Source organism: Apis florea, unplaced genomic scaffold, assembly GCF_048593485.1.
Source record: "Apis florea isolate Af1SG1 unplaced genomic scaffold, ASM4859348v1 contig_2293_pilon, whole genome shotgun sequence".
Classification (NCBI taxonomy): domain Eukaryota; kingdom Metazoa; phylum Arthropoda; class Insecta; order Hymenoptera; family Apidae; genus Apis; species Apis florea.
This window is the reverse complement of record NW_028256554.1, coordinates 6317501-6338329: the sequence shown is the minus strand read 5'-3', so window position 1 is coordinate 6338329 and position 20829 is coordinate 6317501. Positions and strand designations below refer to the sequence as shown.

General features: G+C 35.7%; 1 protein-coding gene and 1 long non-coding RNA gene across 15 annotated transcripts in view; one reads left to right on the top strand and one right to left on the bottom strand.

Moving 5' to 3' along the window:
• The window catches only part of LOC100864671 (uncharacterized), a 339885-nt gene that overhangs the window by 8902 nt on the left and 310154 nt on the right, over positions 1-20829 (bottom strand). The gene's annotated exons all lie outside the window — the stretch shown is intronic.
• LOC100866851 (rap guanine nucleotide exchange factor 2) overlaps positions 1-20829 on the top strand; it is a 193691-nt gene that overhangs the window by 160281 nt on the left and 12581 nt on the right. For 9 of the 13 annotated variants that reach the window (XM_086903949.1, XM_086903955.1, XM_086903958.1 and 6 more), the window contains 13 exons: positions 12182-12280; positions 16151-16369; positions 16442-16794; positions 16876-17337; positions 17458-17750; positions 17826-18129; positions 18218-18449; positions 18521-18825; positions 18905-19089; positions 19174-19385; positions 19468-19699; positions 19762-20073; positions 20147-20464. In XM_086903949.1, coding sequence (XP_086760075.1) covers positions 12182-12280; positions 16151-16369; positions 16442-16794; positions 16876-17337; positions 17458-17750; positions 17826-18129; positions 18218-18449; positions 18521-18825; positions 18905-19089; positions 19174-19385; positions 19468-19699; positions 19762-20073; positions 20147-20464 — 3526 coding nt within the window. Of the gene's footprint in view, positions 1-3995; positions 4817-12181; positions 12281-14938; positions 15303-16150; positions 16370-16441; positions 16795-16875; positions 17338-17457; positions 17751-17825; positions 18130-18217; positions 18450-18520; positions 18826-18904; positions 19090-19173; positions 19386-19467; positions 19700-19761; positions 20074-20146; positions 20465-20829 lie in introns of those variants that run through there. The other 4 variants (XM_086903960.1, XM_086903947.1, XM_086903953.1 and 1 more) reach the window with 3 other exon arrangements.

The following is a 20829-nucleotide window of genomic DNA, read 5'->3' as shown; positions in this document are numbered from 1 at the left end:
TCGATCGCTCGCAAACGTGCCCATCCTTTTCTTTTCTTCTTACCCTTTTTTTCTTTCTTTTCAAGACCACATTGGTGGTAGCCATCCACTAGATAGACGTCTCTCGTTTGCACGAGATCGACGTGTCGGTGTACAAAGAACGGACAAAGAACGAACAGAAAGGGGGAGGGAGAGAAGGAAGAAAAATTAACATCCGCGGAGAAGATAACGAGCTTATCAATCGCATGCCAGACAAACGGCACCAGTCGCGTTTCGTCCCTCGATCGGTTCGCGCGAAAATCGCGTTTCCATTCATTCGATTCATTCGATCGCTCGAACCGCGTACGTTCCTTTACAAGGATCAATGAAGTTTCCTCAAGAATTTCATCGAGTGAATCGAGTGTGAGAGAAGAGGCGTCTTCGATTCGTTCGCGCTTTCTCTAAAATTTGACAAGGAACAATTGATTGTTCGCTCGTGACTCGAAGAAATGGAGGTAAAAAAAAAAAAAAAAAAAAAAAAAAGAGTTGGAGAAAGATCGTTGAAGAATACTATTGGAATTGTGGTGGGGCTTATCCATGGGCCACGAGAAAAGCTGTTTTGCAAATTCGTTCAGAGTTGGAGGATTATTGGACTGGACTGTTGGTGTTTTGTGTCTTGCTCCGTCTTTTTGTGCATCTTCTGGGAATCCTTTCCTTTCCAGGAAATCCATTTTCCCGGGAAAAGGGACGAAAGGGATTGAATGAACTTTTGTGCAATTTTTATCTGTCAAGGATGGACACGTTCTATTGGAAAACTTGCACGTTCGTGTCTATTCTTTTTCAGGTGTTATAGATTTTACAGAGGAAAAAATTTCCATTTGAATCCATCGAGGAAAAGAAAATCTCTCTTCGATGAGTTAGTCTATCGAAAAGGAAAAAATGAATTTAAAGATTGTTAGAAGAAATATCTAGCTGTTTGTTTCTACATACTTGTTATTAATTTTTTAGGAATGACAATTTTTATCTGTAATTTCGTTATCGATTTAATCAGTTTTAATCTTGGCTTAGTCTCTAATCATATTTCTTTCGTTTTGTGCTCGCATTCTTTAGGATGTTGCAGTGCAATTTATCGGAAATAAATGCAATTAGAATTGGAGATCAAGTTCGAAACGAGAGGTTGGAATTTTTTTTTAGCTTCAAGCGATTCAATTGAAAATAATTAAAGCTCGTGTCGACGAGAAAAGAAAACGAGATATTTCGATATCTTTATTACATATTGTACAACTCGTGGATTTTATTCAAATCTAATTAACAATGTTCTACTTAATTTTTTTTTTTTTTTTTTTACATATCTCTGTCATGCTCGCTGCAAAACCAATTTTCCACTCGCGAAACTAGTTCAATCGTGCAGTAAAGTGCTCTTTCTTTTCTCTTTTCTCTTTAGATCCTGATTATAATAATTATTAAATAAATGAATTGTCAAAGTTTCTCAAAAATATAATTCATACCTGGCCTCTTCGTTTCAGAAGAATTTCACTTTCTCCCACTATAGCAATAAACCTAATCCAATCCTTCCCCCTTAACCTACACACTCCCTTCCTCTTTTCTCCCATTTTCCAGAAATCACGACTCACCTATTCACCGTGTCTTCTCCCCGAGCCATTGCATCCTGGTGTGCTAGAATTTTCTAGTAGCAAATAGACAATGTACCAATGAGCGAGAGTGTAAAACTTTCCTTTCGAGAAACGGAGCGCGACACAGAACCTAAAAAACGAAAACAAAAAAAAAAAAAAAAGAAGGAAATAAAGAGAGAGAGAGAGAAAAGAGAGAAGTGTGAGACAGTTTCGCGAAACGAGGAGAAGGGGTTCGGGACGGAATTTCACGAGCGCGGTTTCTCGTCTCGCAACGAGTTTTTCGTTCGGCCGGGTTGTGTGTGACGCCAATGGTGTCGAGACGAGGGGCCGCAGGAAGAACCGAAAATAAAGTAGACAGCCGACGACGACGAGAAACGCGGTGTATGAATATGGGCGCGCATACGTGCACGCTTCACAAGCCTTCCTCGCCCTGTTGGTCCGGCCTGAGTAGGAAATTTTTAGCTCGTCCCTGGTGTACGCACATCCGTGTGCACGGCGGACGTACAAATTCTCGCGTTGCAACCGACCGCGGTCGATCGTTGCTGCATCCGTCACGAACCTCCACAGCTTTATTAATTCGTCTTAATAATTCTACAGCCGTAATAGATCCTTCACCGCCTGAGTGTAAATATTTCAGCCGGAATTCTCACCGTCGTTGATTCGAATTTGTTGTCCCTCATCCGAAGGGGAGGATTTCTGCGCTTGCCTTTTATCCGCCCCAACGCAGAGGTTGATCTGAGGAAAGAGGAGAAGTTGATTTCTGGTTGGGGGCTGGTTGGGTTTTCGGCGAGATTATTGGTGGCTGGATCGGAGGAGCGACAGGTGAAATTAAGTTACGGTTGTGATTTCAGATTTTATTCTTGGATAATTGGACGTTTCTTTACAATCGTTTCGAGATTTTTGTATTTTTCTTCTGGTCTCGCATTCTTTTCAAAACGTTAAACGTCGTCGAGTTTTTATATTCAAGTTAGTGGTGGTTTTTAGACAGGCAAGTGGCTGCAGAATTATTTTTCTTTTTGCCCAGGTTATTGGAATCGTGTCTGGGTAGAAATCTCTCGTAGAACGTGGAGAGATTTCTCGTGGAAAGAAAGGTCTAGCTTCGTTCGACCTAGAAGCTCAAATTTTTCACAGGGACGCCGCCAATTCCCGGCATCGCTTTCTTCTACGCGACACGTGTTCAAAAACCATGTGTCACCGGGCCTCCATAAAAATCGCACAGAAGCAGAATTTTGTTAGAACAGGGTCGATGGTCGGCGCAGCATACTTTCTTCTTCAAGAACACTTCAGTTTTAGCATGCATTTTTAGGAGCGTGTTCTGCGCTCCTCTTCTCTTGTTAGGTTTTTACGATGGTGTTAGTTGTAATGAAGCATGTGATGCCTTCTTTTTTTTTTTTTTTTTTTTTTTTTATGTTTATGCGAGAGATGAAACGTTTTTTAGTATTCTGACGTTATAGCAGTATAAAATGAGACGGGGTTTGCCACGAAGGTTTCACGATTAGGTCTTTCGAGGTTTATGATAATGCAATGTAATAATGTAAAAATATTTCTTGAAATTTTTATTCGCGATTTTATGAATATTTTATATTTGCGGTTTATATATTTCTTTCTTTCTTTCTTTCTTTCTTTCTTTTTTTCTTTAAATTTTTGGATTCGTAAAGGTATTTCACGAGATAGTTTACGATACTATTTTTCATCATTTTCGAAGAATGCTCATTCGTGTTATCGTAACAAGATTTTTCAAATTTTGCTTTCGAACTTTAGCATCGCTAGTAAATATAGATTTTATTTCAAGGATGTAATTTATCTCGTCACGTGTGTAATCCATGCAAACAAAAATCTCACATTTTTAAGACTATAAGACTACAAGATATATCTATTTTTTATTCGTCAAAATTTCTTAAAAATTACTCTCATTCTTTCTTCACGCGCAATCTCGCCAAATTTGCCAACTTTTAATTAACTCTTAAAGATGAATACTTCAATCGCATATTCATAAAACTCACACTCAAATGTTATCTAATCTGTATCCTCCCTCCCAGAAGTAAATTCGTCAATAAATTTTCGAATCCCAAAGAAAATTAATCAAAAATCTCCGCCAATCTCTCGAAATTCCTGATCGATTCGATCGCGGTCGAATCGAGCATTGTCAAAGCCGCCGGTTATTCTATCGGTGAAACGCTCCATTAGCCCGCGATAAACGCTATCACGCCGTCCCATTTTACGCCGTCCCATACGATCTGACAGCGCCAAGTATCGCTGGCCTACGTCACTGCGTGCGTAGTCACGTGACCGGTCGAGTCACTCTTTGGCCCTCAAGAATCGTGAACGATTCAGTTTATCGTGACCCGCGATGCGCTCGCCACCGTGCGTTCACATCTCTTATACCGCCGCCCCTCTCGCTCTTAACCTCTTCTCTTTCACGGTTAATCCCACGATATTTCGTCCTTGATACACCATCGATTCACCGTGAACGTTTTATCGGCTATCCTATCGGTGACTCGAAGTGTGCCATTTTAACGAGGACAGCCTGTCGTCGTCGCGCGCCTGTCGACAAGCGCGAGTTTTACTTTTGACGCGAGTTTCCCTCTGTGGATACGTGGTGTTGATACGATTAAAAGTATCGATTATTTCGAAAAGATTACGTGATTTTTTTTGCTATTTTCTTTTTTTATGGAAGGGATGAAGAGGAGAGGTGAAAACACGATGTGAAAGGGCCTCTTAATAAGCACGATTGATAGTTCCATTGGAGTCCTACTATATTACAGTTTGCTCGTTTTTTTAAAAACTAGTATTCAAACTAATGCACAAGCTGGGCACTATTAAAAAGTGAAAGGGGCACTCGTGGAGAAATTTTATTTCTCTGTGATTTTATTATTCCGTGCGCGAGGTACGTGATAACGTGTGCGTATCGAGGAATTGTTGGTTGATTTTATCGAGTGGTGTTCGGAAAGTCTGGAAGGAGAGTGTGAAGTTGAAGGTAATACACTGTAGTGGTGTGAGTGATGAACGAGACGAGGGACAAAGGTGTGCTCGAAGGTGCGGTGTGAAATGGATACTGGAGATAGTGGTTGAACGGCAAAAGGGAAAAGTTTCGATCTACGAAAATGTTGAAGCACATGAATCGGACCGGGCGACCTCGGGTCATCGTGAGGAAGAGGAAAGGTCGTTCGTTGTCCAGGAGTTGGCCTGGCACACCGAGGCCCTTATCGATCGTCTCGAACGAGGTAAAAAGATTTAAGTATTTAATTATCGGCCAATAATTGAATAAGCGTTTGGGCTAATTCCGACCTGGTGTGATGTTAATGTTTCTACTTACTTTAGGAAAAGCAAATTTTAAACTTAACTTTTATATTATTTTCATAATCAATATACATAAATGTGCAAAGTTTTGTTTAATTTTATGAAAATGTATTTATAATATCAATGATCTCACGAAGAAAAATACGTATAATAATTCATTTTTTTTTTTTTTTTTTTGAATTTATTTGATCGACGTGTATGAAATATATGTTTTCTTCTTGCATAAGTATACAATATTAACGTTAGAATTATCGACTCGTGACATGTCCTAAATATAATAATACGTAGATAGATGATTGTAATTGGAGAGATACGCAGAAATTAAATATATATTTGTATACACGTTCTCATTCACGAATCTTTGAACTCTAATTTTAAACGTGTTCAAATAAATATTAATTAATCATTTACTGTATGAATATATGAACTGGTAAAAATTTATATCGAAAAAATGATTAAGTCAGAAATCATTCGTTATTAATCTGAGAAACGAAAAATCTTTAAAACCTGTCATTTCTTCTTGGTCAATTCATTGAATCACAATTGACGTTTGTACATGGATGATCGCTTCTTCTCGATCCAAGAATTAAAGAAATCGCGACAATTATCTCTATCTTTACCATCTTCGTGTCTCGATAGATCGATGCTCAGAAGTCACGATGTCTTAACAAACCGTATCGATTTCACAATCGAGCATACGATATTGTATAGAGAAGAGGTCTCGTTCGTTTAGAAGAAAGAGAAAGAATCGAATCTAGTGTATAAAGTGCATTTATATACGAGGCGTGTAATATATTTCGTGGAATTATTTACATCGAAATTTAACGGTCACGCGTTCGTGGCATGAATCGAGCACGGTAAACTTCATGGAACCTGCTTGAATTTTTATGTTGGTAAATAGAGTTGGATGTGTTACAAATTGTGTCAAGAGGGAGAAGGAAGTTGTTGGTGATTTAACGTTGAATTTATCGTGTGTTTATAACTCGCGTGAACGTGAATCGAGAGAATTGGATGTAGAGGATTCTTCTTTTGATCGTTGTATTGCCTCGTTGTGGCCAGGGGGGGGAGGGGGGGATTTGTTATTTTTGTTTAAGCGATGATTAAGCAATTTTCAGTGGAAAGAATTATATTGGCTCGCGAGAGTAATAGAATAGAGATTTACCGAAACTTTAAAATACAGTAAAATATATACGTGTATATACATTTGATTTTTCATAGCAATGTTGTGATTGTAGTAGTAATATAAAGATTGTGTACATAAAATTTGGAGTGAATTTATAATAGGATAGATAGAATTAGAATTCGTAGAATACGTAAATTTAGGAATTTGAAAGATACGTGTCTCAGTTTATCGAAGAAAGGATATGAATTTTAGCATTAATTTTACTTCAAAATTGTAGAAATTATATCGTCATCATGATGCACTTCCGTATTGTAAATACATCGTCATATTATCATATATAATTTATTTATAGCTCTATAGTTTTCCAATTGATGTAAAAATACATTAATCGATTGCAACTTTTTTCTTGTTGCAAACAAAAAAAAAAAAAATTCTGGTAAGAATTAAATTTCACACTTTCCCTTTGTGCTTTTCCAATCATGATCATAATCTTAATAATAATTTTTCCACGCACAAAGAATTTTAATCTTTATCAAATTTATTTTAATTTTATAATAATAATAATAATAATAATAATAATCGGAATCTCTTTAATCGAAGGCAAATCACGTTTTTCCACGTAACGAGTCAACTTTCGGTCAACATTTCTAATTAACAGACTTCCGATAACTTTCCAATTCTTCGTTAGCCTTTCAACTTTTATCCCAATTTTTATTCCAATATCGTTCTCCTCGTCCTTCAACAAACAAAAAGACATTTAAGAAGAAGAAAGGAAAAAGAAAAAGAAAAAGAATCGATTCAATTCTCCGTTTCAACAACATTTCAACCTCTTATAACAAATAAATCCATAATTATAATCTCTGGAAAGAAAAATTTATGAAAGCTGAACAAAAAAAAAAAAACATAAATGATAAACGACAAAGATAAGGTCGAAAAATATTTTTGAACTCTTCGAGAAAAATAATACGTTATGTATACATCGCATACATATATATACGACAATTGTATTTCTATCTTTGTATTTCTTTTATCATACTCTACCAATTAAATCGTGGTTGAACTATGTCACATAGCATCAAGAGGTCAACGTGTAATATTCGAGACTAATTTAACGAGATGTTTTTTCCATCGATGGAAAAGTACGATCGAAAGTAGAGTGGAAAGAATCGTGTGGAGGGGAGGGGTTAAGGTTTATTGAAAACGAAATGGAAACGGGTTGAGCGTATCCCGTTCAAGGCAGAAACGTCGGTTTTATCGCGTCTGCACGCGCGCGTGTATGCGTCCGCCCACGCGGAGCCGAAGGGCCCACGCAGAGCTCGAATATATGTATAACGAGGACGAGGCGGAAGATAAAGGGGCAGGAATGTGAGAAGACGCGCCACGTAATTGCCGGAAAGGGGATGAACTTTTCGCACGGAGATCGTGTTTACCTGAGATCTGTCATGGTTTTTCATTTAGATGAAAAGATTTGATTACGCGCCGTGAAACATTGAATAATGCAAAGAAGACAGGTTAAACAGGATCTTGGAAGACATTTCGTTTGGGAATTATGCGACGTGATTGTTTTTCATGATAATTTTGGCGAAAGATCGGCGGGCAGTTTTGTTAAAATTTTCTAAACGTCGATCGTACGAGTCGTGCAACTTTTTCCTTTCCTCGTTTTTTTAAATAAATTCATGCATTACTCTATTAGAATTCTATACTGCTTCGATTATAAAATACATATGTGTTGGTTGTATGTTGGAAAATAGCGTGTAACGCGACGACAAATATAGATAAGAAAAGTTGTAAAATATAAACATAAATGTTTAATTTGAAGCGCTATACTCTCGATATTGGTTGGCTTCTCGATAAATAAATTTCTTTGATTTATTATAAAATAGTACCTCGACTTCTATCGATAAACTTTTTTTAGAAATTCCACAAGAGTTTGACAATGATGAGTTTAAATATTAATCGTCGATATCGAATTAAATACGATAAGTTATCACAAATATTTGGATAAAGATAAACTCAATTAGCAAAATCGATAAGCCAAAAATTCCCAAATTTACAAAGTTCAGAAAGATTTGACAATAGAAATGTGATTAATATCACGCTCGTAGGCGTGCTCGAGGATCAGTTTCATGAAGCTCGTTTGAAAACTGAAGATCGTTTGATATTGAGTTAAATGAATGAAGCAGCAGGTTGTCAGTACTTTAAAGTACATTTATAATTCGTCGATTAGTGGGTGGAATTTTCAAATTATGTTATACTTAATGAGATTGTGCGGGTTTGGAATATTCGAGCATTAAGTGAATTACCATTACACTTACCATTACACATTGCGCTGTCGAGTGCATCGATTATTGATGGAATAATACGAAGTACTGTTGATACAATAATCGAATAGATTAGCTTATTCGATATTCTACGCAAATTCTCATTCTCTTTTTGTCTTGCATTTAACAAATCTCTTATATCAACTCAATATTTATCGTTAATTGATCACCGTTATCATTTTACATTTATAAAAATCTTTCATCTCTACTTCCAAAAATTGATAACATTAATTTGGTCTTCGTATCTTTTTATCTATTTCTTTTTTTTTTTAAACCAACTTAAAATAGATTCAAAAAGACCAATTCGATTGTTCCAATTCATTTAGCAAAACTTAAAAAAAAAAAAAAAAAAATTACTTATCGTTGCTTTTAATATCAGAATTTTTTTTCTATTTCTACTGCATGCAATTGAATCTTAAGCCTCTGTCTTCCCAGGGCCAATCCAATTAATCGATTCCTTTACTTAATTTTCATTCTCTCGCTATCAATCCTCAATTAGTATCGTTGCCATTTTATTTTATTTTATTTTTTTTTTTTTGCAGAAATCATCTCCTTTGCTCAACACACACACATACACACACACATAAAACTCATCTCGTGTTCGTAGAACCGCAAAGGCTCGGTTTACAAGCGCGAAGCGATACATCTCGAGACCGATTTCTCAATGAGCCGTCGTTCGAACATCGTAAACAAATGCGCAAAAGGGAAACGAAATAGATCACGCGCCACGCTCCGTTTGCCGGGGCGCAAGCGGTTTGATTTTCGCGAGGCGGAGAGCCGCGAATTGTGACGCGTGACGCAAGCAACCGATGCAGAAAATGTGCACGCGCTTTCTCGTTACGTAATCCAGGAATTATAAACAATCGAGTCGAGTCGCAGCGATGTTTGTCATTCCTCGTCAAACGTGGAGAAACCTCGACGAGGAGATTTGGAAATCGTTGCCCGTGACACTGCGAAACGCTCGTTCTCATCGGGTCAATGTTTCTGGGCCTCGATGGTGAAATTATTTTGCAATGGTTGTACCGATTCATAGCTATTTTTCCTCTCTTTCCAGTTTTTATTTTTGAAAAAATAAAAGTAGAAACGAGGTAAATTAAATTATACATTTTGGAAATGGCAAATGATGATCGGTTGTACAAAATATTACGTGACGATTTCATTCAAAAAGATGTCTGCTCCAAGAATATTGCGAAAATTAATTTCGATAAAATAATATAAATTAAATACATGTTTAACATCCATTTAATATTGATAGAGAATGCAAATTATTATTATATCCGTTCAACGATCATCATAATAAATTATATGTCATCTATGACAACGTTTTATGTCAATAGTATTCAAAACTCATGTAACAAAAATAATTACACGTGAATATTTTTAAATAATCAAATTCTTTCAAACATTCTAAATAGCATATTGAAAAATAATTTTTTCGCTTAATAAAATTTTTGTCGAGCGGTATGTGTCAAAGAGAATATTATTATTCGTATAAAAATTATAGTGAATATTATAGTGTTGCATATATTGCATAGCATAAAATATAAAGTGATATAAAAGAAGTATACATATCGACATTGAAAATATAAATATATGAAAATTATGATGTAACGAATGCTTCATAAATATTCGCAAAGATTAGCAATTAGATAAATATTCATAAACGCAATAAACGTGTATATAAGCATTGTATGTAATTGATAATCTGGTAACTAGGGAAAAAATGATCCATTCTTTTTAATTCTTCTTCGTCTCGATGGATTAATCCGTAATACTTTCACCTTCGTGATTTTCTTCATGAATACTTGTGAGATGTGATTTCAGAAGCAAAATAGACTCGAAGAAGATCGGTTATAAGGTACTGGTTACCTCGAATAATCGATAATTAATATACATGCCCTATTATCTTGAAAGATCCTGAATAAGAGTCGAGATGTTGTTCGAAGCGAAACAAGTTTTAATATAAATTAGATGATGTAGATTTTCCATGTTAGTTTTAAACGTGGCTCTAGACGACGGCTCATTTCGTAACAACTATCCAGATTTCTGTTATATCCGACTTAATTAGCAGGTTGAATAATTGATATTACGTTACACATCCTTTTGGGATGTGAACCTGGTTTCAAAATTATCTATAATAATATCCCACCACTGGAATATTAAGTACATGCGCGAATATTTTTCGAATATTATCGAAAATTGTATCTGTATTTATACGTGATACAATTAAATTCATTTAACCAATTATTTTCTAAGCGAAAACATATCGGTTCTTCTTTCTTCTTTTCATTTTCTTTTTGAAGGCACTTTATCTCGAAAATTTTTACCGTGTAATCTTGATATTAGCGTGCAATAACATTACACATAGTGTACAGAATCTTTCGCGTAATTGGAATCTCCAAAGTATCATTAACATCCGAAAGAAAATGTTGCTTAATGTACAATGCACAAACTTATTAAATCTTTCGAACGTGTTCAAAATCATTTATTTATTTATTTTTCTTTTCTTTTCCTCCACGTCTCTAACCTCTTTAAAGCCATGCAATCCATCCATCCGCGTGAAATATCCAATGTATATAAAAATATTCACCCATAAAACTTCTGTAAAATAATTTTCCATAACGATTATTACACGTCACAGGAGAAACCAATTAAAAGTTACAAATCACTGGAAACAACGCGTCAAGCGTTACGATATACGAGTATGTATTAACGCGTAACCGTGTAAATACAGATAGTAGCTACGTGATATTTTCGAGCGAGTATTAGTAGTGGTAGTAGGGAAGGCGTTTCGTTAATTTCCGGCGTGTCGAACAATATTTTTCGCAACGTGCACAACGCGTTTCGCATCGGCTGTTCCCAATCGAATCACCGTATCGTCGACCGGTGGAAATTCAACTTTCATCACGAAATTGGTTAAATGCTGTTCGCCTCTCAAACAATCGAGTCGCGAGGGAGCGGTTCTGTGAATGGCAAGTATAATCGGCGTATCTACCGGAAGTCCGGCCTACGGGTTCCGGCCTCGAGGCACGCTCATCTCGTTGTCTCTCTGCGTTTTTTTTTTCCCTTTCTTTTTATCCCTCTCTCTCTCTCTCTCTCTCTCTTTTCTCTCTCTGTCTGTCTCACTTTTCGTTCTCCTTTTTTTTTGCTTTTTTTTTTTTTCGTGCACATCATTGAACAACGAAACGCTGTTGACGGAAAAAGAGAGGCACGAGGCTGCGTGCAATAAGAGGGGGTGAGAAGTTGACGCAGCTGCACGAGTCGCAGGTGGAACCGGATTAGATTATCAACGCCACGGTGTCGTTCCTGGGGACGATACGGCTGCTCTTGCGGCCGAGTTGTTCGTCATTCGAGAAATTTGAAACACGCTTCTCTTCCCCCTCCCTCCCTCTCTTGCTCTTCTCTCCAGCTCGGTGAGAATTCGGGTTCCGCGCTCGAGTTCCGTCGAATTTAGAGCGAAATGTTAGTTTGATGAATGTTGATTGCAGATTACTATGGAAAATGGTGTGTGTGTGTGTGTGTGTGTGTGTTAGATGTCTGTGAGATAGTTTCTGTGATGTGAACTTCAGTAATAAAATTTTTATCTATTTTTCTTCGTCCTTCTCGACGAGGAGGATTCATCCCTTTGTACGTGCGTGATCGAAACGAAATATTTTTCATTCGTTTTAAGTTGAATTTTTCGGGATAAATTTTGTAAGATTTATCCTGGTACTTTCAATAGTAGGATATTTATGTACAAATATTATGTAAAGATATTATTGCAGAGATAGCAGATATAAAAATTTTAATTGTAATCGCCCTTTTATTTTATTTATTTTCGTCCTAATTATTCTTCTCCTTTGCAGATCGACTACCCGGAACTGCACGGAGGAAGGATGCATCGACCACCGCACCCTCATCCCATAACTGACCATCGACAGGTCAATTTGGTCTTTGATGACACGGTAAACATCTGTTTTCGAACTCTTTCTCTTTTTTTCTCTGCTTAGGTGTCAAAAAATTGCAAGAGCAGATTTTAAGAACGCATTCATGCAGATAATCCTTTTTTGATTTGAATTCCTTCATAAATTCTTTTAGGCTTTGGTTAATTGTTTTCTTCAAAGTGCTAATGCGTTAAATTTTTTTAAATATTGTTGCAGTATGAAATAACTTTTTAAACAGTCTATAAGAAATTTACTGTAATGCTGGAATTTGAATAACTTGCTTTATTCTTAAATTTCACATCGTTGTCCCTCTTTGTCACCAAAATATCTTGGTCCCATTACATCCACTTCGAATTTTTTCTAGACTTTCTGATAAAATTCTGATAAAATTCAGAATACCTCTATTACTGATATTTCTACTTCGTTATGTTTCAATAAATTTTTAATATTTAAAAATTAAATTTTTGCATAGATAGTTATATATCTCGTTTGAATATGGCACAATCGATAGCAAAGTGCATTCATATTAGACACGATCGGTCAGAGTTGGCAGGTATCTACCGATAAATCAAGTCATGTGCACTTTTGCACATGATTTCTGATTCATTTCTCTCGCAACGGTTCACGATCATTTATCTCACGTCATCGTAGTTCAAATCGTTGAAAGAAAGTTTAATGTCGTCATCCATGATGCGTATACTTGCCCACGTGTTTTCTTCAATCAAAAAAAAAAAAAAAAAAAAGAGGAAGAAGGGATATAAAAAAAATGGCGAGATCAAGTTGGAAGTTGGTTGCTGATAAAACTTTTAAAACAATCGTTTTTTATTCTCATTGTATATGCTTTCTCATGCATTTCAAATGCGTATCTTTCCCCCCTCTCTCTCTCTACCCCGTAAAGGAAAGTTTTATCAGTTTGTAAATTTTTTTATTTGCATTGATGCTTGTACACTGAAAATCACGAAGAATAAATAGCCATCATTGTAAAGTGAGAGAAGATATTTTGTTGAAAAATTTCCGTGCTGGATTATTTGGAAAAAATTCGATTTTTTTGTGAAAATATGTAATATCGTTCTATTTTAACTTTTATTCCCCTCTATACCAAGATGACACAAATTTTCAAGATCCTTTTGATCCTTACTATAGCGAAATAGTGCCTTCTAATTTTAGAATAATATATGGTTGTTACAACTTTTTCTATTGTACCATTAAAAATCATAAATTTTATTTAATTCAAATATCATTTTAATTAGCTCTTTAAATAATTTATAATAATTTATATTGTATTGAAGTCTCTAAAAATGAATGTTCCTAAATTAATATACAAAGTATCTATTATTACTAAGATATAAATATATCCTATTCATTTTAAACTTTTGTTGTCAACAGCTAATAATAATGTTAATGCGTTAGATTTTTTTTCTTATTAATCTTTGCATCTTTAAATATAAAAGAAATATAAAAGAATTAATATTCACAATTACTCACTTGAATATTTAAATAAAAACTATCGAGTTAATATCGTTCAAAACAGAATATTAACTTCATATATTTATTTTCAAAAAAAGAATTTATAAATTCATCTTATTTATCTTTTGATTATATAAATTTTTTTTAACATTCTTTCAATGTTATATCAAGTAAATTGATTGTGAATTTCGGATAAAAAATTTCAGCATAGTTCCGCTTTCCCTTGTTAAGATTTTCCAACGTGGCGCTCCCGGATCGAAAGTTCGTTAAGGCGCAACGCGTGCGCGTAAGATGATCTACATTAGAGTGTCTGTGGAAGAGTCTGTGGAATGCTCATCGGTGGTATGCATTGGCATGTCAATGTCTGTTCGGTTGAGTAGGAAGAAACTGAATGAGAGAAGCAATTTGGAAAGTCTGTGGAGCAGGACAAAAGGAAAAGTGAGACATGGGCACGACATAACGGGTCGTATAAATCATCCGTCGGGTCGGCCAGTGGCCTTTAAGTTACTATCCGCTGTATTGGATGCTTTGAGCAGACCGGTACTCTTTTCTCCGAGTATCCTCTTTCTCTCTCAATCGCTTACCGACTGACGATTGACCGACCGTCGACTCCTTAAGCTCGTTTCACACGAACGATTTTTACGAAACCTCATGTTCATTTCATCGCAAGTTCAAATATACGCGCGAAAATTTTATATAATGTTCAATTGCTATGATAACAAGCGAATAATTTCTTCATTCAAGATGATAACAGTGTGATCGATGTTTAATTTTCCTTATTTATACATGATTAATTGTTTACGAAGAATCGTTTTATGTGTAAGATTTCATCTGAATACAATATGCATAAAAATATGTTTTAAAAATATATTTTTCGTAATTATTGTTTTCTTTAAATTTAAATGAAGGAATTTATAAATCAATTCAATAATTAAAAACTATTTCCCAATACGTTTGCTATTTCAGAAATACAAAATGAAGTGTTGAATGATGTAGAAGATTTTGCATATAGAAACAGTATATGATAATAAATGATTATTAATGAGATGCAAGTAGGCTGAAGCGAAAAATTTCGTCGAGGACATTTTCAACGCGTTATCGATAGCAGTGTTTTGTTAGTGTCACGGTCAGAAGCTACAGGTGGGCCCCCCAATGTGCGCCCTCCTATTGCGACGGACCTGGAGCTTGCCGCTCAGTTGGGTCACGTGACCCTACACTTTCGAAGGGAATGCCGGTGGTAGGATGAAGGGTGGGGGAGGGACAAGAGGCAGTCCCATGTCCGCTACTTTGCTAAGCTGACGGCCCACGACACGGGGCACACCAAACGCGCCACGAGCTTCGTAAATGCACACAAAGAAGGTCACATCGCGTTGCGTGTATATACATTCGCATATGCGCTCGCGAATGAAAGTGGATTTCGCGAGTTTGATCGAATCGTGGACAAGTAACGAAAAGAGAATGTGGTCGGATATTGGTTGTTCTTTATATTATTTCTCGTGATCTAAAACACGGAAGAATAGTGTCGAACAAGTGCCATTATTAAGACGATAGGATGGACGCCTTCGGCATGTACCAAGTGAGTCTGATGATCTCCCGCGATTCAAAATGGCCTTGGTTTACCGCGATATTTTCCTCGTTCTTAAGATTTCTTACGAACAATTCATCACTATGAAAGATCATAGATGATCGTTGATGATTATCGTGAGATGACAGATGTCACAATGTTTTTGTTTAGATATACGTGCCACTATTTCTATCTCTTTCTTGTCGTGTGTGTTTTCTCTGATCGCTCGATGTTGCGTGCGTGATGTCATGTCTGGCAACCTAACCTAACTTAAGAACAGAGCTTGTCCCCATCACGCCCATTCCTGGTATTATTCCGTAAACGAGCACCGCTCGTAGTACCCATGTTTTTGTCTTACATGTTTCTTGATCCCGTTCTTTGCAGCCTCTTCCTACCAATTGACAGATCGATGTCTGTGGATGATAGATTGCACGTTATTCACGTAGGTTTCTTTTGTATGAGAATTAAACGGGACAGTGCATTGATAATTTTATTGGATTGCACTATGCTATTGTTTACAATCTGTGATTATGCCGATACATCGTGATAAAGAATGTATTGCTTTCGATTTAAGATCGTCTGGCATGAACATTAATGTAAACACTTTAGTTTAGATATTTGATAGTGTAGCAATAACAAAGCGAATATGTTGATCATTTTTAATTAATGCAAAAATATCACGATGTACGTCAATGTTAAATTATACAAGATTCAATTATAAATACATAATATATTGTATTAATTGTATAGACTTTTATCAAAAAATTTTAATATTAATTATTGCAATATAGATTAAAATGTAATATAATTATGTAGTCAATATAATATAATAATTAATTGAATTTTCTTTTCTTGTATAGTTTTCTCAAGGCCTGACAGGCAGGCCAGAGTTGTATCAAAAGTCCAACAGAAGCAGCCATTCGAGTGACACAAGTTCAGCATATAGTGGTTCAGACACTATGACATCTGTGCAAGGATCATTAGATGCAGATCCAGATGCGGATGATGTTGATCTATCAGGACTTGTTGAATCTATAGTGGATAGTGATGAAGAAGAAGATCTTGCAGAAAGCATGGATGTAATTGATTTTTTTAAATAATTTTTTAATAAATGTATAAACTAAAAATAACAAATTACTTTTTATTTACAGAGCTTGACTGTCCGTGATCCTGTCAGAGAATGTTTAGAAAAAGATCCTATGGAAAGGACAGAAGATGATATAGAGACACTCTTAGAATTCACACAACAATTAAAGGCCTTTACAAATATGACTTTGGCAGTAAGAAGAGCGCTGTGCGCTGTGATGGTGTTTGCTGTAGTTGAACGTGCTGGTATGATAGTTTTGAATGATGGAGAAGAATTAGATAGTTGGAGTGTGCTTATAAATGGTGCTGTGGAAATTGAGCATAGCAATGGAGAAATTGAACAACTACACCTTGGTGACAGTTTTGGAATTTTGCCCACTATGGAAAGACTTTTGCATAGAGGTGTTATGAGAACAAAGTAAGTTTTATATTAGATATGTATTATAACATTCATGAATTGAAAACTTCATTAACATAATTTATTTATTTACTTTTTTAGATGTGATGATTGCCAGTTCGTATGTGTTACTCAGGCAGATTATTTCAGAATTCAACATCAAGGAGAAGAAAATACAAGGCGGCATGAAGAAAATGGGAGAGTAATTCTAGTAACAGAATTAAGAGGTGCTTTAGATGGAGGAGCACGCAGGGGTCATGTGGTTATTCGCGGAACTCCCGAACGTTTAATGTTACAACTTATCGAAGAAAACAGTATTACCGATCCTACTTATATAGAAGATTTCTTATTAACTCATCGAACATTTATTGATAGTCCCTTGTTAGTTGCAAGTCAATTGTTAGAATGGTTTGATCAAGCACAAGTCAGAGATAGAGTTGCTCGTGTAGTACTTCTTTGGGTAAATAATCATTTCACTGATTTTGAAACTGATCCAGCTATGATGGAATTTCTGGAAGCGTTTGAAGCTGGATTAGAAAGAGAAAAAATGCAAGGACAACAAAGGTATATTTCTGATAATTATATAATATAATTATATATAATTATATCTATAATCTGAATTTATGTTCTTTTGTATAATTAATAAGTATTTATTTTATTTAATAATTTATCAATAAATTTCAGATTATTAAATATTGCGTGTGCAGCAAAAGCGAGAACACGGAATGTAACATTAGCAAGACCAACTAGGGATGAAGTCTTACATTTTAGTATTTTGGGGGGGTATGAAAGGGGTTTCGGTATTTTTATTTCAAAAGTGGATAAAAAGTCAAAGGCTGAAGATGTTGGTTTGAAACGTGGTGATCAAATTTTAGAAGTAAATGGACAAAGTTTTGAACACGTGAATCATGCCAGAGCTCTTGAAATTTTAAGGGGATCTACTCATCTCAGTATAACTGTTAAATCAAATTTACTTGGTATGTGGCATCTTGTAGAAATAATAACTTACTGGATTATATTTCTTTTATGCGAGCAATGAATTACTGTTGTAGCGTTTAAAGAAATGCTTCAGATGCCAGATGATTCGCCAAGACCGCGGGGAAGAGCAAATAAATCCGAAATTTCAAGATTACAATCAGATCCACGTGCGAGGTTGTCTACGCATGTGGATACAGTAACTCCAGTAAATCCATTGAATCCTTTGGTGGGTGGTGTACCATTATTAATTCCTGATTCTAACGTTTCTCCTTGTAAAGATGCTAAAAAAGAACATAAAGGATTCATGACGCTTGGACCCAAAAAGAAATTACAAAAAGCTCTTATAAAAATGAATATACTGCCAAAGAATACTATTAAGTAAGTTGAAAATATATGTTTTTTTCTTCTTTTTCTTTTAATTAAAAAAATATTTTAAAGATATATATAATAAATAATTCATTTACAGTGATGGTGTACATGTAGATGATCCTCTTGCACCTCCTCATACACCACCGGGAACAGGAGGACTTGCACAAACTACTAATCTTTATCACTCAAAAAGTAATCCTGACCTTACGTCATTGTATTGCTATGATGACTTAAGGGCACCTGATTATCCAGAACATGTTCTAAAAGTTTATAAAGCTGATCAAACTTGTAAATATCTTCTTATTCACAAAGAAACAACGGCACATGAGGTAGATATTTTAATCTATAGAAAATATATATTAAAGTTTTCTATTCATGTGCTAATATAATATAATTTTAGGTGGTGATGCTTGCTCTTCAAGAATTTGGTATAACTGAAGGTAGTTCGAATTTTTCTTTAGCTGAAGTTAGTGTTGGAGAAGGAGGTATGATTAAACAACGCAGGTTACCTGATCAACTGCAAAATCTTGCGGAACGAATTGGTTTAAGTTCTCGATATTATTTAAAAACTAATGGTATTTCGGAGACTTTTGTAGCAGATGAACAAGCGCCAGAACTCATACGCGAATCTCAGGTTCATTTCTTACAATTAAATGCAGTTGAAGTTGCAATTCAACTGACTTTACAAGATTTCAGTATATTCAGGTAAATTAATAATATTATTCATTTTTTTGCAACTTATTTTTTATAGAATGGAAATATATTTATATCTTATTATTATTAGGCAAATTGAATCTACGGAATACGTGGATGATTTGTTCGAATTAAAGAGTAGATATGGAGTGCCAATGCTCAGGCAATTTGCAGAACTAGTCAACAGAGAAATGTTTTGGGTTGTGACAGAAGTTTGTTCTGAACACAATCTCGTTCGACGTAGTAAAATAATAAAACAATTTATAAAAATAGCAAGTAAGTTTTTTAGCATTTACAATCATCGATTGAAATATTTATATTATATAAATTTTTCAACATTTTCTTATTTATTGCAAACAGGGCAGTGTAAAGAATGTAAAAATTTCAATTCTATGTTCGCAATTGTATCTGGTTTGGGTCATGGAGCTGTATCCAGATTAAGAGCTTCTTGGGAAAAACTGCCAAGTAAATATCAAAGGCTATTTAGTGATCTTCAAGAATTAATGGATCCTAGCCGTAATATGAGTAAATATCGACAATTGGTAGCATCTGAACAAACGCAACCTCCCATAGTAAGTTTCTTTCATATTTTATTTTATTATTCAATTATTTTGTAAATAATGAAATAACGTGGAATATTTTTTTTCTTTTCAGATTCCATTTTATCCAGTAGTGAAGAAAGATTTAACATTTATACATCTTGGCAACGATTCCAGAGTGGAAGGTTTGGTGAATTTCGAAAAGTTGAGGATGATCGCAAAAGAAGTAAGAACATTAACGAATATGTGTTCTTCGCCATACGATTTATCGATAATGTTAGAAAGAGGTGGCCAGCCACCTAGTTCCGCCATGGTTGCGTTAAATCAAATGACAACTGGCAATCAAGGTAATTTAATTCGATTGTATAAAAATAGAGCCAGATATATGATGATTCATTTTTACTAACAGTGTTACAATGTCCAGGAGGACAGACTGCTACAGTAAAAAGACGAAAAAAATCTACCGCTGCACCAAATCCGAAAAAAATGTTTGAAGAAGCACAGATGGTTCGAAGAGTAAAAGCATACCTTGCCAATATGAAAGTAATAACTGACGAGGAACGGTTACACGCTTTATCTGTGGAATGTGAACCTCACGCGGGGGCTGCCACAGTAACTGCAGTACCTCTTAATGCGAGCAGAGGGAGGAGACATCCTTCTCCTACTCTATCGACTACAAGTAGTGCCAGCAGCACTAGCGAAGGTAGAAAGAGTATACAAGGTAGGGATTTTACTTGTTGAAATTTGATTTAAGTTTTATAAAGGGATAAGTATTAATTACATTATAATTTTAGGTACAAAGTTCGGAGCAGCATCGCCACAAGCAGTACGAAAAATGTTGGCGCTTTCCGATCCCCATAAAACTCGTCCCTACCAACCAAAACACTGTCCACCGCCGCTTCCAGTGCCGGGATTGGCATTACATTCCAGCGGATTGGAGCCTAGTCCCGGTGCACCTAGGAGAGTAGGATCTGGTAGCCGAGTTCCTATGCATGAGAGATCCCATAGCGATACTCCTTCCAGTTTACCACCACCTGTCGATCTCAGTGCTGAAAGTAGTAGCGTAACCAGCCTGAGCAATCTTCAGCCATTAAGAAAAACGTTGACCAGTGGTAAGTTGATTAATTTCGACACATGAAATGGTTCGAAGCGAGATGCTGTCAATCACCGTTTGATATACATTAATACATACATGCATACACGTACACGTGAATACTTTATAGTGTCAAGTTTTTTTCTGTGTCTCTATACATTTTGCTAGCTTTAGACGACAAATCACACGGTGCTTCTTTTTATTTTTCTTTTGAACGTTGTTTTATTGCGACACACGAAAGAGCAGACACATCTCGCGAAGTACCATTAAATGCACCTTTCATTGCTCGTGACCGTATACACTGGTCAGGTCTCGCAAATTCTAAAAACTATCTCATTTTATATGCACGCTGCACAGCCGTTTACGCAATTCATAAATGTTCCA